Here is a 15,704-nt window from a genome sequence, read left to right as displayed (position 1 = left end):
AATAAAAGCTCTTCCTGGGTGGAAAACAAGGAGGACAAGGTGCAGGTAGATGCCTCGCTCCATGGCATGTGCGGGTGTGTGGAGCCCTCCCAGTGGGGCATAGCCAAGCTGGACCACCGAGGCCAGTGGAAGGACAGGCAGCTGTTGGATCCTCTACCTCCGTCTCCAATAAACAAGGACTGGCAGCTACATTGGGCTGGGGAAAAGCTGGTGACCACTATGGGCTTTACCCCAGCCCCACGGAGAGCCTCTGGGTCATGGCCAGGAGTAGTCGCAGGCGCTGACCCCTGCACCTGCCTCATAGAAAGGCTTTGGGGAAGTGGGCACATCCCTTCCCACTGCCTGGGCCACGGGCAGGCATCTTTCACTCTCCTTAATGAGATTACAGGTAATCGGGGTCAATTTAGTGCCTGCGTGGTCTGGAGGGGAGGCTGGGCTTGGCAGCAATGGGGCAGCACCCGGGAGGACAGGGTGAGGGGCACTGGGGATCCCGGGACACTGGCAGCATCCTGCAACCAACATCCTGGGATGGCTGTGGGGAGCACCCGAGCGGCTGCATAGAGCATCCCTGGGCACCGTGACAAGGGTCTTAGTACAGCTGCGCTGAGCATCCTGAGGTGATGGGGGCGGACACCTCTGATAGACACTGTTGCTCTTTTCTTTGAGGGGGGGAGGAAGAAAACACCCGCTTCCTTTCTGATTGTAATAATTTCTTTATTAAAGCCTGATACAGAGGTAGGTGGGGAAGGGAAGGCAAAACCCTCAAAGCTCCTAACATTATTTTGGACACATAATTAATAAAACTAAAGCCGCCTGAACTGGAGGCAGTGCTGCCCGTGTCTGCCTTCGCGCCCAGCTATCCCCCATGGCTGGTTTTGGGGTCCCCCCACTCTGATTTATGCAAAAAGGAGCAAACTTGCCCCCTGATCAGGTATGCTGCGCCTGGCCTGGATCCAACCCTTGGGTCTGACCGAGGCAGGATTGGCCCCAGCAGGACCAGGGGTATGCTCAGCCAGTTCGGGAGCAATCCTGGCGGAAATGGGCAAGACACAGTCAGCAAGTAAGGGAAAAATCAAGGAAAACTACACAGATTTAACTGAATGCTAAAAAAATATAAAGGAATAATACTTACACTAATTCATCAGTTTACCACACTGCGGGACTGGTCCATAGAGTTTAGGCCCTGACCAGGATCCTTTAAAATAAGCCTTTCTAGAAAACTGTAAATTTTTATATACTTTCTCTCTAGTATATACACACACACACGTGGTACCCGCTAAAGGCAGGAGCACCATCAGCCTCTAGAAATAAATTACAAACTCCCCCAACTGCTAGCATCAAATATACAGATCACTCCTGGTGGCTACTTTGCTTTTTTCTGTGGGGTTGTTTTTTTTTTTTTTCCTTTTTAAGGTGCTTTTGGGGGTTTTTTTGGGGGGTCTTTTGTTTGGCTCTGAGTGAATCCTACCTGCGGAAGCATCAGCATAATTTTTTTTTTTTTTTGGCATTTTTAGCACAATTATCTTCATTGCAAATATATAAACCCCTCCCTGGACTATTTACATCCCGACCCCAGAGATGCTGTGAGCGTGGCGGAGCAGCTGGGATGCTTTTGCTGGTGCAAAGCAACGGAGAAAGGGAGGGAAAGGGCTTCATGGGGTGAAGGATCTGTCCTAGTTCACACTCATTATTGCTGAAAGTTGATCTGAGGAAGAGGGTCTGGGTTGGGGGGGGGCCTCCCTGGGGGAGCAATGGGGCTGGGGCAAGTGGGGGGGACCCTGTCCCACTGCATCCCCATCCCCACCACGTCGCCCCATCCCTTCCTCCCTCTGGGCTCGGGCACCTTCCTCCAGCTTCTTCACATGCTTCGTGCCCAGTCACAGCCCCACAGTGATCTCGGGGGCAGGACAGTGACACAGGGCACCATCCATGCTGACCTGCCACAGGGTGGGGGGCGGCCCGTGGGACCCCCCAGCCCAGACAGCCTCTTCCCCAGTGGGCAGCAAAGTGCGAGTGAGCTCAGGCCATTCAAAATATGTGAAAAAAAGGGTGGAGAGGGAAAAACAATAAGGTGGCCCCATTGTCAGGGTGCGAAGGTGGGGGCTGGGGTGTGGGGTCCATGTCCCCATGTCCCCCTCTCTCATGCCCCAGGATGGCAGCAGAGGAGCTACAAGCAAGTGGGTGTAGGGGCCATCAGGGGCAGGCAGCAGTGAGCCCTTAGCTGGGCATCTGCACCTCATTGTACACGTCCGTGCCCTCCGCCTCTTCAAAGGTCACCACGGCATCATCCGCGTCCAGCTGGAGGGACAAGAGAGTGGATTAGGTAGGATGGGATGGGGACAAGGATGGGGATGGGGACAGGGAGGGGATGTATGTTGAGGCTCTGGAGGGCGTCCAGAGAAGAGCAACAAAGCTGGTGAGGGGGCTGGAGAACAAGGGTTACGGGGAGCGGCTGAGAGAGCTGGGGGTGTTTAGCCTGGAGAAGAGGAGGCTGAGGGGAGACCTTATTGCTCTCTACAACTACCTGAAAGGAGGTTGTGGAGAGGAGGGAGCTGGGCTCTTCTCCCAAGTGACAGAGGACAGGACAAGGGGGAACGGCCTTAAGCTCCGCCAGGGGAGGTTCAGGCTGACATCAGGAAAAATTTTTCACGGAAAGGGTCATTGGGCACTGGAACAGCTGCCCAGGGAGGGGGTTGAGTCACCTTCCCTGGAGGTATTTAAAGGACGGGTGGATGAGGTGTTGAGGGGCATGTTTTAGGGATTGATAGGAATGGTTGGACTCGATGATCCAGTGGGTCCTTTCCAACCTGGTGATTCTGTGATTCTATGATCAGGAATGAGGACAAGGCTGAGGACAGGGGTGGTGTTGGGGAAGGAGACAGGGGTGAATATGAGAATAGGGAAAGAAATGGGATGGAGACAGTGATGGGAACAAGGATTCGGACAGATATGGGAATGGGGAGGGGGATGTGGGCTAGGATGGTTATGGGAATAGGGGCAGGGAGAGGTTGGGGACAGGGAAGGGGATGAGTACAAGGATGGAGACAGGAATGAGGATGAGGGCCAGGATGGGCATGACGGTTGGGAGAAGAATGAGACTGGACACAGGGACACGGACAGCACCGTGGTGACTCCCAGCCTGTGCCAGGGCTACGTACACATTTGAGCTCAATGTCCCGGAAGATCTTGGGCAGCAGAAAGCGCCGCAGGGGCACGGTGAGGATGAGGATGAAGGGCAGCGCCAGAGAGGCCGGAGTGGACTTCACCACCCACAGCAGCACAAGGACGATGATCTGGATGAAGGTGAAAAGGTGCATCCGCCAAGTCTTCACCTACAGGACGAGGAGCCCAGTGGGATCAGGGTGGTGGGCCCAGCACCCCACACCCTTCCTGAGGTGCTGAGAGGGGGCAAGACCAGTGGCCCAAACAGCCCAGCAGAGGTCAGCATTGAAGGAGCAGGCTCTTTGGGGAGCCCCACACAATTGCAGGCAGCACCATGGGATGCTGCAGACCAGGACAATCCCAAGCCCGCAGCCACCCAGCTGGGTGATACAGGGCTCGCTCACCCGGGTGACGTAGGGCTCATCGGGGTGGTACTTGGGTGGCATTAGCAAGAGCAGGATGCGGTCAAAGAGCTGGATGCCGAAGAGGGAGGTGACACCCATATAGAGGAAGATGCCAAAGAGCACAGCCAGAGGGATGTACTTCAGGATAGGCTCCATGAGGATGGAGACGCCTGCAGCCAGGAAGAAGAGGTCAGGAGGAGCCTCCAGGGGCACTGAGCCCTTGCTGCCCCAGTCAGGGGCACCTCTCCTGCTCACCAATGAGCACAGCCACCAATAAACCACTGATGCGCTGTTCCTTGACCTCCAGGATCTGGGATTTCTCGCCGGGAGTAGAGGTCTTGGTCATGACAGTGAGGGCATTGGCGTGGGTGATGGTGCGGACAGTGGTGGCGCTGAGCCAGGGCATGCCAAAGAGGGCAGCCAGCCCTCCCATGGCCACGATCAGCAGCAGGTCTAGGTGGAAGCCGGAGCCCTTCACCAGCTTTCTCTCAGGCTTGCTGACAATGAGGCTGCCGGGGACAGAGGGGGAAGGGTTAGTGGTGGGAGGTCCCCTTCCATCTCTGTCCTGCCAGGCACCCTGCAGCCCCCCCTCCCTCCACGTAACCTCCCAGTCCTCACGTAGTGATCTGTGACTCGAGGAAGATGAGGATGAAGACCAAGAGGGCAGGCACCACAGCAGCAAACATCATCCAGATGGGGAAGGGCTTGTTTTCCCCCATGGGGCTGATAAACCAGCCCCGGGCGGACGAGTTGGTGACCTCCAGCCCTTTGGGGACCTTCAGTTTCTGGATGGGAGCAGAGGTGGGGGAATGAGGGGATGGGGCACAGGGACAAGCACCCAGGTTCATGTCCCCTTGTTGGGGACACTTGTTCTCCCTCAGCCCCGCCATCCTGCTGCTCCCAGACCTGCGTGTACGTGTCTGTGATGAGGAAGTCAACCAATGCCATGATGAAGATGGAAATGGGGACCCCAAAGTCCCCAATCAAGCGCCGGACCTGTGGGGACACCATGACCATGTTAAGCCTGCCTGTGTTCCCACTCAGCCAAGGGGTTCCCCACTACCACCCTGCCAGCAGTGAGCTCTAGCAAAGGTCTCAATGGGAGCATGCAATAAGTTTGCATGGTCTCAGCCAACCCCTTTGGGGAAACCGCACCCACTGAGCCCCCATTTCACCTCCAGCGCTGTCCCCACTAAGGATGCAGTGGGGTAAGGGGACACCACTGTGCCCCCTCCGTCCTCACCTTGCCAGGCAGGAAAGCGCTGTTCTTGAACTTGCGGAGGAAGAAGGCCAGGAAGAAGGTGCCAGCCATGAGGACAAGGGACAGCAGTGCCGTGTTGGGCTCTGGCACACTGGGGTCAGCCTCGGCTTTCACAGCATACTGCCGCTGCAGTGGGTGATTCTTGAAGATCTGGGAGGGAAAAGGAGAGGCTGAGGGAGGAGGGGATCCCCGCTAGTGGATGGGGGATCCCCCTGCACTGCTCCTGCCATGCTGAGAGCCCTGTGGCACTGTCTTGGTGGGTGTGTGGATGCAGGGTGTGTGCCAGGAGGACCAGTGAGGCTGGAGCTTGGCACATGGTGAGCAGGGTGTTATTTTTAGGTGCAGTTTTCTCCACCCTCCTTTGGAAACAGGGCCGGAGCAAGGGCTAGGTGGCATGGCATGGATGGATGAGCATGGCTCACTGTAGACCACGTGTCACACATGGTGTTTGGGGCTGGTCTGAACTTGTAGAAGGGGGCACCTCAGTGTGATAGGAGTCCAGATTGTGAAGGGGTATGTGTCCCACCTGTCACCTCTCCAGCACCAGAGAGGCACCCAGTGCATGAGGTGACATCATGCTACTGCTACTGGCCACCTGGAAAGTGTCTGAGCCAGGGGATGAGGAAGGAAATGGGGGGGTCTCTGGGAAGTTCCAGGGCAAAGACTGTGTTTACTGCAGCCCAGGTGGGACATCTGCCTGGGCTTCACCTTCCTGCCCCAAAATCTCCCTGCAGAGAGAAGTATGAGCTAGGAAACACCTGGGAAGGGGAGGAAATGAGTTCCATCTCTTGCCTGCATCCTTCACCCAGCTTCCACTGTTTCTATGGAAACCCGGGTGATGACCATGATCTTCAGGTGCCCCCCATCTTCCTACCATGGGACCCCCACGCCCCTTACCGTGACGAGCTTGGCAAAGGTCTCATAGATGAAGATGAGGGAGATGAGGAAGGAGAAGATCTCCTGGGTGTAGCGAGACAGGTAGCGCACAAGGAAGCTGGCCTCGCAGGCCACCACCACCAGCACCAGCAGGATCATCCAGAAGCCGATCCAGACCCGACCCACGATGTACTCCATGCCATTGTCACTGCAGAACTGGGAGCCAGAAGCACAGCCCTGTCAGCCCCCAGAGCCCCTGGCACGGGTACCCAGGTGGGCTGGACGCCAGGGGCCCACGGTAGCCCTGAGCCTCTCGTGTGGGGGCTGAAGGGTGCTGAGATGGGGATAGTGGCACCCCAGTGTGACAGGATCCTTGTGGGACTTCCTGCCTGGCAGCACCCCTATGGCAGTGCCTGCCTCGTGTGGTGTCACCCACATGGTATCATATATTTGGCGTCATCCATATGGCATCATGAACCTTGCATCACCCCTGTGTCATCACCCACCTGGCATCCACATGCAGCGTCACCCATGTGCCATCCCACCAGTGCCATCCTGCATGTGGCATCACCCTTGTGTCACCCCACACACAGCCATCCCCCATGGCAGCACCCTCTGCCTCTGCCAAGGCTGGTGGGGACCTTGTGAGCCTCCTGCAGGGACCACCAGTGGTGGGTGGGGGACCCAAGGGGTGAGGGGGTACCCACCGAGTAGAAAGCTTCCTCAAAGACCAGGAGGGGCCCTGAGAAGCCGACAACGAGCAGGGGCTGGGCGCTGAGCAAGCTGAAGAGGACACACTGCACACAGGTGGAGATGAGCAGCTCTGATACCCCCATCATGCCCTTGGTCTTCTCACCTGGAGTGGAGCAAAGCCGGTGGGTGCTGGGCGCACAGTGCTCCCCATCTCAAACTCCTTGGCACCAAGATTAGGGGGTGCAATAACCTCCCCCGGGGTCATCCCCAGGGCATGACACTGCAGGCAGTGGCACCCTGCTCCCCCAGACTCCAGCCCCCAGCCCTGTGTCCCCAGCCTGTCCCCTCGATTACTCAGCAAGCCTCCAAAGGTGACAGCAGGTGACAGTGCTGCAAAGTAGATGAAGATGACAGCAGCCAGGCACTGGGGGTTGAGAGCATCCTTGATGTCGCTGAGATATTTGGGGTACCGGCGGCGGATATCCCGCACCAGCCCCCCAAAAGGTCGCCCTGTCCTGCGCAAGGGGTCATCGTCCTCCACCGCTGGTGCCTCTAGCCCTGAGGACACAACAAGCAGCCATGGGAGGACCCCTCCTGCAAGGGGGGATCCTGCCAGCCACGGGGATGGGGGTCCCGGGAGGGGCTGAAGTGGTCCTTGCCATACCCAGGTCTTTCAGGAAGCCCTCAGCCGATGCCTTCTCAGGGGGCTGGTATCGGTGGCGGAGCAGCTCACGCTGCAGCGGCACCAGGCTATGGAGGAGCTGCTTGCTTGGGGTCTCTGTGGGCGGCAGGACGATGCTGGCCTCCAGGAAGTCCTCCACTCCCCGCAGCAGGTCCTGGCGGCCATCGGCCAGGTAGGCATCCCGGCGAAAGACCTGCGGGGTCACACAGGAGCCATCTCCAGCACCCTTGCTGCTGGGCACCCACCCGGTCCCTGAGCATCCCAAGAACATGGGGACGGGGTCGGGGGACAGGGGGGTTTGGAGACGAGGAGCATGAGGATGTGGGGAGAAGAGGGAACACTGAAGCATCGGGGACATAGGGCCAAGGGAGCATGGGGACAAGGGGATATTTGGCCTCAGGCGTATGGGCACAAGGGGACAGAGTTGCGTATGGACATGGGAGAATGGGGCCACAGGGACACAGTAGAGTGGGGACTGGGATGCATATGGACATATGGATGGAGGTGCATGGGGACATGGAGACCCAGAGGGATGAGGACACAGGTGTGTGGGGACAATGGGACACAGTGGCATAGGGATACAGGTACATGAGCACACAAAGGGCTGTGGCACAGATTGAAGAGTCCTGTTAGAGGGTGCAGCTCTAGGGCTGGGGATTTTGGGGTGCCCACGGAGGGCTGTCACACAGGACAGCAGTGCTAATGCTGGTGGCAGGTGAACCGTACCCTCTCGGACATCATGGTGGCAACAGCACGGCCGACCTCATGGTAGCTGATGTGGGGGCTGTCGGGGCCCAGTATCACGATGAGAAAGCGGACGGGCAGGGGCTCATTGAGGACGGCGTCCAGTGTCACCGCAGCCTTCAGGCGCACAAAGGCCAGTTTTGGCTGCTCCAGGAAGGCTGCACAGCCTGAGGGGAGGATGGGATGGGACGGGGATCACAGGGGGCAGGCACAGGGACACGGAGACACAAGAGTGCAGGGACATGTGGACATAGGGATGTGGAAACAATGAGATACAGGGGTGCAGGGACAGACTTACTTGGAGAAAAGATAACACAGAGGCATGGGGAGGTGAAGGGACAACAGGAATGGGACGGGGCACAGAAAGACACCAGGACAGAGGCACATGGACACTAGGATGTGCGAACATCCAGATACAGGGGACTAGAGAAACGAGATATGAGGACAAGGGACGTGGAGACACGGGACCCAGAGAGCAGCATTGAGCAGCAGCAGGCGGCGGCGAGGGCTGAGGACAGGGAGAGTAAAAAAAGGTGCAAGAAAAGCAGCGAGTGAGCGAGCAGGCAGGCACTGTGCACCCTGGCCCCACACCCACCACCCTGACCCTGCATCCCCCAACCCAGCTCTGTACCCACAGCCCTGCTGACCACTCACCCACGAGGACCAGTGTGGCCTCAGCATCCTCAGGGATCTTCTCAGGGAGCTGGGGTTTAGTGGCCCCGCTCGGGCTCTGTGGCGGGCAGAGAAATGGCAGCAATGAACCGTCTGTCCTTGGTGGCCATCCTCTGCACAGCCTCTCTACCCCTGCATGTTCCTCTGCATCCCCTGTGTGTCCCCCTCCATCCCCTGCAAGCCCAGCTCTCTCACTACTACTCCTGCATCATCCCACGATGATGCCTCCCCTGCCTGCATATCTGCACATGAATGTGCATGAGTGTGCACTCATGTGTGGTTCATGCACCCACACAAGTGTGTGTGTGCGTGCAAGTGCATGTATGTGAGTGTGAGAGAACTCGGTGTGTGGGAATTTGGGGTGTGTTTGTTCCCGTGCACTAATGCGTGCTTGTGCCTCCGTGTGTGTGGATATGTGGGTGCGTGTGGTCTTTGGGGTGCACAGCATGGGGGTCCCTGTGAGAGCCCACACACCACAACTGCCTGGTGTGTGCACTGGCATGTGACAGGATGTGCACACGTGTATGTGTGTGCGCACACATCTCCCAGCAGCCCTCCTGGCTGGACCTGGCATTCCTGACTCCTGCATCTCAATGCCCCCTGTCCCCACCGAAGCCCCATCGCCACTTGCCTGCTCAGTCCCAGCCAGCCTGCGCATCTCCAGGGGCTGCTGCTCTTGCAGCAGCAGCCGCTCCGTTTCTGCCCAGCCTGTGCCCGAGCGCTGCAGCAGTGCCAGTGGCAGGATCCCCACCGACTCGGCCTCGCTTGGGTGTCTAGAACAGTCAGAGTGGTGGCATGAGGTAAGCCAGCACCACGGAATTCCCCCAAAACCCCATAAGACAGCCCCAAAACACAGAGGGGCTTTTCCACCCCATGCCAGCTCCAACGGGACTCGCTGGGGCTGGATCCTGCCTGGACACTGGGGTCCCCCCCATGGGGCTGTCAGCTTGGGCTGTACTTGTGTTGCAGCAGTAGCGTCCTCAGGATGTCCTCCTGGTCCTGCGGCTTGATCTGCCCCTCATAGATCAACTGGTCAATGAGCACGTGGGCGATGGCAGCCAGCGAGTTGGCCTCCACATCGAGGAGCACGGCACCTGTGGGGACAGCATGGTCACCAGCCAGCCGATTCAAGGTCTCTACTGCCATCCCAGCCCCATTGGTGTCCCCACCTTTGGCCAAAGCCCGTCGGATCTCCAGGAGGCTGCGGTAGGTCAGGAAGGAGAGATGGGGCTGGCCCCAGTGCCCGGCTTCCGTGAAATCCTCCTCCAGCTGGAGCCAGTGGCCGGCCTCCATCCAGAACAGCTCATTCGTGCTGCCCATGACCAGCTCGTGCAGCTCCACATAGCCCTGAAGCCAGAGCCAGGGGAGGGTGAGGGTCCCCTTGGCCACATCAGGGACCCCCAGAAGCCCCAGAGCTGCGTTGCCCATGCCAGCACCTCCTCATGCCCTGGTGTCCGCCGGTTGGCTACAGTCTGCCCGCTCCGTGTGAATGGGGGTCAGCACTCACCTCATGCGTGTCCCGCTGGGACACAAGCCTCCTACTCCCTGCTGCCTCCAGGTCCACATCGGTCACTGATGGAGCTGTGAGTGAAGCCACGGCTGCGTTAGCTGGTCCCTGCCCTGGCCCAGACCCTGCTGGGGTCTGTTAGAGGTGTCTCCCCCATTATTCCCCCGCCCAGACCCTGCTGGGGTCTGTTAGAGGTGTCTCCCCCATTATTCCCCCTCCCAGACCCAGATGGGGTTGCCTGGATGTCTACCGACCTCAACAGTCCGTCCCCCCCCATTAAACCCAGTTGGGGTTTGCTGGATGGGTCCCTCCATCACCCTTTACCCTGCAATGCCCACCTCCAGCTCATCACATCCCTGCAGCCTGTACCCCGGGACAGGGTGCCAGTCTGGAGACATCACCAGCACTGTGGCGAGGTGAGGGCTCCCAGCCACACTCTGCCTCACCATCCTGCCACTGTCACGGGCACAAAGCACTGCCCCTTCTCTGGGACTGGGACAGCACATCCCTGACCAGCCAAGACCCCAGGAGCTGAGATGTCTCCGTCCCTGTCTCCCACCTACCTGCACCCCCCATGGCCCTGTGAGCTCTGGTCATATAAAGTGGGGGCTGAGCCCCACGCCCCACAGCCACCCTGTGTGCACCATAAATTTGGGAGCACTTTGCCTTTGCTGACAGTAAACACCAGCGTGGCTCCCGCCCACGCACGGCCGTCCCCGTGCCGGGGACATGCTCACCCTGCTGGGGACCATCACAGTCCCCTCACTGTCCCTGGCCAGGTCAGCTGGTGGGTGATGCCGCAGGACCTGTGTCCTACCCTGTTGGCTGAAGGATGCTGTGCCCATGGGAGTGGGGACAGGGTGCTTCCCCCCTCAGTGTCCCTGACGGTGTTGGCCGTGGCACATGGGCACAAGCCTGTCCTCGTCCCTGCCTGCTGCCGCTGCTACAGAGCCGCCTGACGCCAGCCAGCGTTCAGCCCCAAGTGGTTCTTGTCCTCACCCCAAACAAAGACTTTATTTATCCTCAATCAGCAGGCGATTACAGGCAAGTGGCAGCGGTCACCCTCTGGTGTGCCCTGATGCCTGGGTGACAGTCACCCTGAGAAGCACAGGGCCATGAGTGGCAAAGCTGGGGCAGGTGGCGCAACGGAGGGCTGGGACACACACACTAGGGCTGAGCTTTGTCCCACGGTGCCCCCACGGTCACTCACGCTGCCCTCTGCCACAGCGGCTCGCCTGTCCTGGGGAGGCCCCGGCCACGCGCCTCCTCCCATCCAGGTCATAGCGTCCCCGGTGGCTGGGCAGATACTGGCTGCAAAACACACACCGCCGGGACAGAGGTCAGCGCTGGGCACCCGCAGGTGCTGGCAGCCTCCCCTTGCTGATGCCAGCCAGGCAGGCAGGGCAGTGCCCAACTGCCTCTCGGATTTGGAGGACTCACCGCAGGGGCGTCAGCTCCTCGGCTCTGGCCCTCCACGCCTGTAAGGGGCACCCGGTGCTGGCGCCGGCCCCTGCGCAGAACAGGCGGCAGCGTTACCCCCAACTTCTGTCACCCTGATTGTGGACTCTAGAGTCGGGATGCTGGGAGTTGTTGCAACTCGAGCACCCACTCAGAGTGGCAGCTCTGAATTAATTGAGCTTCAGGCAAGTGGATGCTGCAGGGCATGCAGAGCGCCCCCCTCAGCTCCCCTCTCCTCCCTCCCCAGGGACTCTCCTTCATGATCTCAGGGACCCCGGGTGTCCCCACAGGCCCAGTGCTGGAGGTGGCACCTCACCAGCTCTAGGGCCTCAGCAAAGGATGTTGCTGCCCTTGGGAAAGATGATCCCGAGGGCTGCGTGTCCCTGCCTGGCCACCCTGGGCTCCAAGCGAGCCCCACTGCTCATGTGATGCTGGTGCCCATGCAATGCTGGTGCTCAAGCAACGCTGATGCTCATGCAATGCTAGTGCCAATATAACATGGGTGCCCATGCAATGCTGGCACCCATGCTGGTGCTCATGCAACACTTCTGGGCCGTGCTGGTACCCATGCACAGCCAGCACACACAAAAGTCTGGTGCCCATGCAACACGCAATCTTGAACCAATGGTGCCCCTGCAATGCTATCCGGTGTCAGTTCCCCTGCAACAGTCACCCACGCAATGCCATCACCTCTGCAACGCTAGTGCCCGTAGGAAACTGGTCCTGTGCAATGCCATCTCACGTGCAATGCTGGTGCCCATGCATGCCCGGTATCCCCCAGCACCCAACAGAATCACTCACTACTCATCTCCCCCAGTGACAGGTGAGAGCCCTTTATGCCGCGGTCCTCGTAGCCCTCAGGGTCCAGGCTCCTCCTCATTGTCTCCTCGTAAGCCTCCTGTGGGACAGAGAGAAGGAGGGCTCAGTAAGGAACGACATCCCAGCGCCTCGCCAGGGCGATGCCAGGGGCGGGAGCCGGCCGGGGCGCAGCAGCAGTGCCAGGGCTCAGGTCTCCCTACCTGGCGGGGCCCTTCCATGGCTTTGGGCTCGGCCCCTGCCGCTGCTCTGCTTCGTCCCAGCAATCAGCCCAGTGGCACCATAACCCAGTGCTCTGTGGCACTGGAGCGAGTGCCGTATAAAGGAGAGAAAACACATTATGAGAGGCCGACACAGCACTTGATGCTCCCCTTGGACGTGGGTTTTGTTCCCCGGGATGGGGCTGGATGCCCAAGCTGTTCTGGCAGCCCCTGCCCACGTAACCCGCTCCCTGAGGGCCAGGAGGTCTCAGGGCCAGGGGTCCCTGGGGACACGGTGCTCTGCCCTGCTGCCATCTGAGATGGGAACCGGCGTCAGGCAATGGCAGAGCCCTGGCAGCTTCCCACTAGGGATGCAGCATCCCACCCCGGCCCACCCGTGCCCACTCATGCCAGTGAGTTCTGCTATGTGTCCTGTGCCCAGGGGTCCGGTCCCCATGGATCCCCACACACAGGCTGGGTTCTACAATGCCCTGCGCAGATTGCTGGGATCCCATATAGACTCACATATAGGGGCTGAGGTACTGCACTGTGGTGCCCAGGGAACTCCCTGGCAGAGTACTGGGGTGAGAGAGGGGAAACTGAGGCAACGCTGGGCTCACGGGACATCCCAAAGCAGGATGGTGCCAGCACCACACGGGACCGCAGGGTGCATAGCCAAGGAGAAGCCCTGCTGCCCACACCCCTGATCAGCACCCAAAGCTGCTGCATCCCTGGGCGCTGGGGAAGGGGGGGGGGGGTGTCCTGCAGGGGAGGAGATGCAGACTGTGTCTGCTCCCCACTCCCCTTCTCCCTCCACGTGCCCCCCCCAGGTGCCCCCAACTGCCCCCCCAGCTGCCCCAGGGCGTGCCCGGGTGCAACCGCCTGGGGGCGCCCCCCCCCCCCGCGCTCCCCTCCCTTGCCCCAGGGGACCCCGGTGTCCAGACCCCCCCCATATACCCCATCACCCCTCCCCTGCCCCAGCCCAGAGCCCCGGGGGGGTGTCCTGCCGCTGGACTCCCAGCTCTCCCCCGATCCCCATGGAGATCCCCCAGGTCAGGGGTCAGGGTCCCCAGGTGCTCCTCACCCCGTGGACCCCCAGGGAGGCTCACAGTGGGCTGCAAGGTCAGGGCGAGGGGGCTGGAGGAGAGCATGAGCCCCCCCCCCCAATCTCACCAGGGTGATGCAGGTGCTCACCCCTGGCTGGGGGCTGCGGGAGCCAGGATGGGGGTCACAGAGACCCCGCTGGTGCCACGGGATCCCCGACGGGGCGCGCGAGCCACAGCCAGGCCACGGGAGCCAGGGCCAGCTCCGGACACGGCCTCCTCCTTCCTGCCCCGCCTGGCCCGCAGCGATGGCCCCCGGCCCCCCGGCTGCCCTGGCCTGGGGCCCTGGCCCCCCCTAGCCCCGCTGGCAGCGCTTGCATCAGCCCAGTGCACCAGGCTGCGTTCCACTGATAACGCCCCACTGATGTCAGCCCCTGCCCTGCTCCTCCCGCTGCCCCCCACGCCACTGCAGTGACCAGGCAGCACCCCGAGCCCACGGTGAGGGGCTGGGGGTCCCATGGGGCACAAGGGCACCTTGCAGCCAGGTCACCCAGATATGCCAAATCCATCCCTGTGCCACCTCGCATAGAGCCCATACATCCCACACCTTGGGTGCGAACCCCAGACATCTCATGTGCACAATATAGAACACCTCCAATACGTCATGTGCATGGCATGGAGACCATACCTCCTACACCATACAGCCTGTGTCTGCAGTATAGAGCCCGTTATCTCCTGTACCGCATCGCCAATGTGCTCAGTGTAGAGCCCATACCTCCCACAGCACACATCACACATCACACATGCTCCCACACAGGCTGGCTTAGCGCAGGACCTCCCTCCCAGAGCAGGTGGTCAGTGTGGACCCCATACATCCCACACCACCTATGAAACGTGGCTCAGCTCCCTCCTGCAGCAAGTATCCATCGTGGCTCAGTATGGAGACCATACATCCCACGCGGCCCATGCAGCGAGGTGAGGCTCCCTGCCACAGCCTATACTGTGGCTCAGAGTGGAGCCTGTACCCCCCGCCTGCAGCATCTCTCACCCCAGCATCCCCCAAATGACAACCCTACAGACCCACCCCATCCAGGGAGCACTCCAGGGTGCTCCCCGCACCCCACCTGGCCCCACTGTCCCCCCCACACCCTCCAGCTCCCAGCACACAGGGATGTCCCAAGGTGACACTGCTGCCCGTGACCCCCACCTACCCCTGGGGTGCCTCCGCGACGACCCTGTTCTCACCACCAGCCCCTGCCCTGGCTCTGCCTGCAGCTGCCGGTGGGAAAAGAGCTGCACAGCACGGGGAGCGCGCCCAAATGCCCTGAGTCACGCTCGTCTTCCTAATCTCCCCCCGCTTGGGCTCACCAGCCCCCCCGGACCCCCATAAACAAGATTATCGGGGCGCAACATCTTGCGGCATAGAGGCTGCGCCCTGATTGCCGCCTGCCCGTGCCCCATTGGCCTCCCCAGCCACTTGCCCTGCCCAGGCTTGGCCGTGCCGTACTCCCCACGTCCCCCACTATCTTGTTTACAAGAGCTGGGGTTTCCCTGCAGGGAACCCCAGGAAACCTCCAGCCGCTCCCCTCCTTTCTTGGTTTTTTTTTTCCTTTTTTTTTTTTTTTAAAAAAAAGGGGGGGTTCCTGGGGATGTTCCCAGGACAGTGGGAGGCAGGAGAGGACGTGGCTGGGCTTCCCTCTGTCCCCTGGGATCGCTGTCCCCGGGGTGCCTTGCAGACAGGTGGTGGGATGGACATAGCTGCTTCTGTGCAGGGCGAGGGGCAGGGAGTCTACACGTGAGTGCACATCTGTGTGCACATGTGTGTGCACAGGCAGGTGTGCAAGCACACATGTGTGCATGCAAGTGCATGTATGCACACTTGTACATGCATGCATGTGAATATGTATGCATACATATATGTATGCACGTGTGTGCATGCACATGCGTGTGTCTACATTTACAGCTTCCCTGAAGGGCTCCCGGGCCCCAGTCCCAAATCCCAGGGTGCAGGGAAGGGTGAGCTGGGCAAGGTTAGCACACACATGCGTGCACACATGCACACACACTCACCAGCCACCCCAGTGCTCGGGGACACTCAAAGGGATGCCCCAGCAGGTGGGATGAGGCTCATGCCACAGCTCCAGGCCATCCAGGCTGGGAGCCATGGGCTACCAGCCTGTCCCTTG

General features: G+C 60.1%; 1 protein-coding gene across 5 annotated transcripts; it reads right to left on the bottom strand.

Annotated features, from left to right (window-relative positions):
- Positions 1–693: 693 nt before the first annotated feature.
- SLC4A1 (solute carrier family 4 member 1 (Diego blood group)) lies at positions 694–14,883 on the bottom strand. Of its 5 annotated transcripts, XM_054088582.1 has the most exons (22): positions 14,730–14,871; positions 12,479–12,578; positions 12,261–12,357; positions 11,442–11,511; positions 11,212–11,312; positions 10,002–10,075; positions 9,664–9,841; positions 9,453–9,588; positions 9,126–9,267; positions 8,477–8,552; positions 7,805–7,989; positions 7,061–7,271; positions 6,751–6,954; positions 6,411–6,559; positions 5,725–5,919; positions 4,810–4,977; positions 4,473–4,562; positions 4,185–4,351; positions 3,822–4,075; positions 3,567–3,736; positions 3,159–3,332; positions 694–2,298 (listed from the first exon to the last, which is right to left on the bottom strand). In XM_054088582.1, exons 2-22 carry the CDS (start codon positions 12,494–12,496, stop codon positions 2,218–2,220), a joined length of 2,940 nt encoding a protein of 979 aa, XP_053944557.1. In that variant the 5' UTR covers positions 12,497–12,578; positions 14,730–14,871; the 3' UTR covers positions 694–2,217. The 5 variants fall into 5 exon arrangements, with proteins under 5 accessions (XP_053944557.1, XP_053944558.1, XP_053944559.1 ...); XM_054088583.1 differs by lacking the exon at positions 12,479–12,578 and having other exon boundaries at positions 14,730–14,883; XM_054088584.1 differs by lacking the exons at positions 11,212–11,312; positions 11,442–11,511 and having other exon boundaries at positions 14,730–14,870.
- Positions 14,884–15,704: the final 821 nt, after the last annotated feature.

Source organism: Cuculus canorus, chromosome 25 (genome assembly GCF_017976375.1).
Source record: "Cuculus canorus isolate bCucCan1 chromosome 25, bCucCan1.pri, whole genome shotgun sequence".
NCBI classification, from domain to species: Eukaryota; Metazoa; Chordata; class Aves; order Cuculiformes; family Cuculidae; genus Cuculus; species Cuculus canorus.
The sequence above is the reverse complement of the archived record's forward strand: the minus strand, read 5'-3'. Positions and strand labels throughout refer to the sequence as shown.

Excerpts from the sequence above, each read along its gene's own strand:
- SLC4A1 (XM_054088582.1), bottom strand. Across the intron at positions 11,313-11,441 it reads GAGGAGCTGACGCCCCTGCG|CCAGTATCTGCCCAGCCACC; the intron begins GTGAGTCCTCCA and ends TGTGTTTTGCAG. Across the intron at positions 3,333-3,566 it reads ATGAGCCCTACGTCACCCGG|GTGAAGACTTGGCGGATGCA; the intron begins GTGAGCGAGCCC and ends CTCGTCCTGTAG.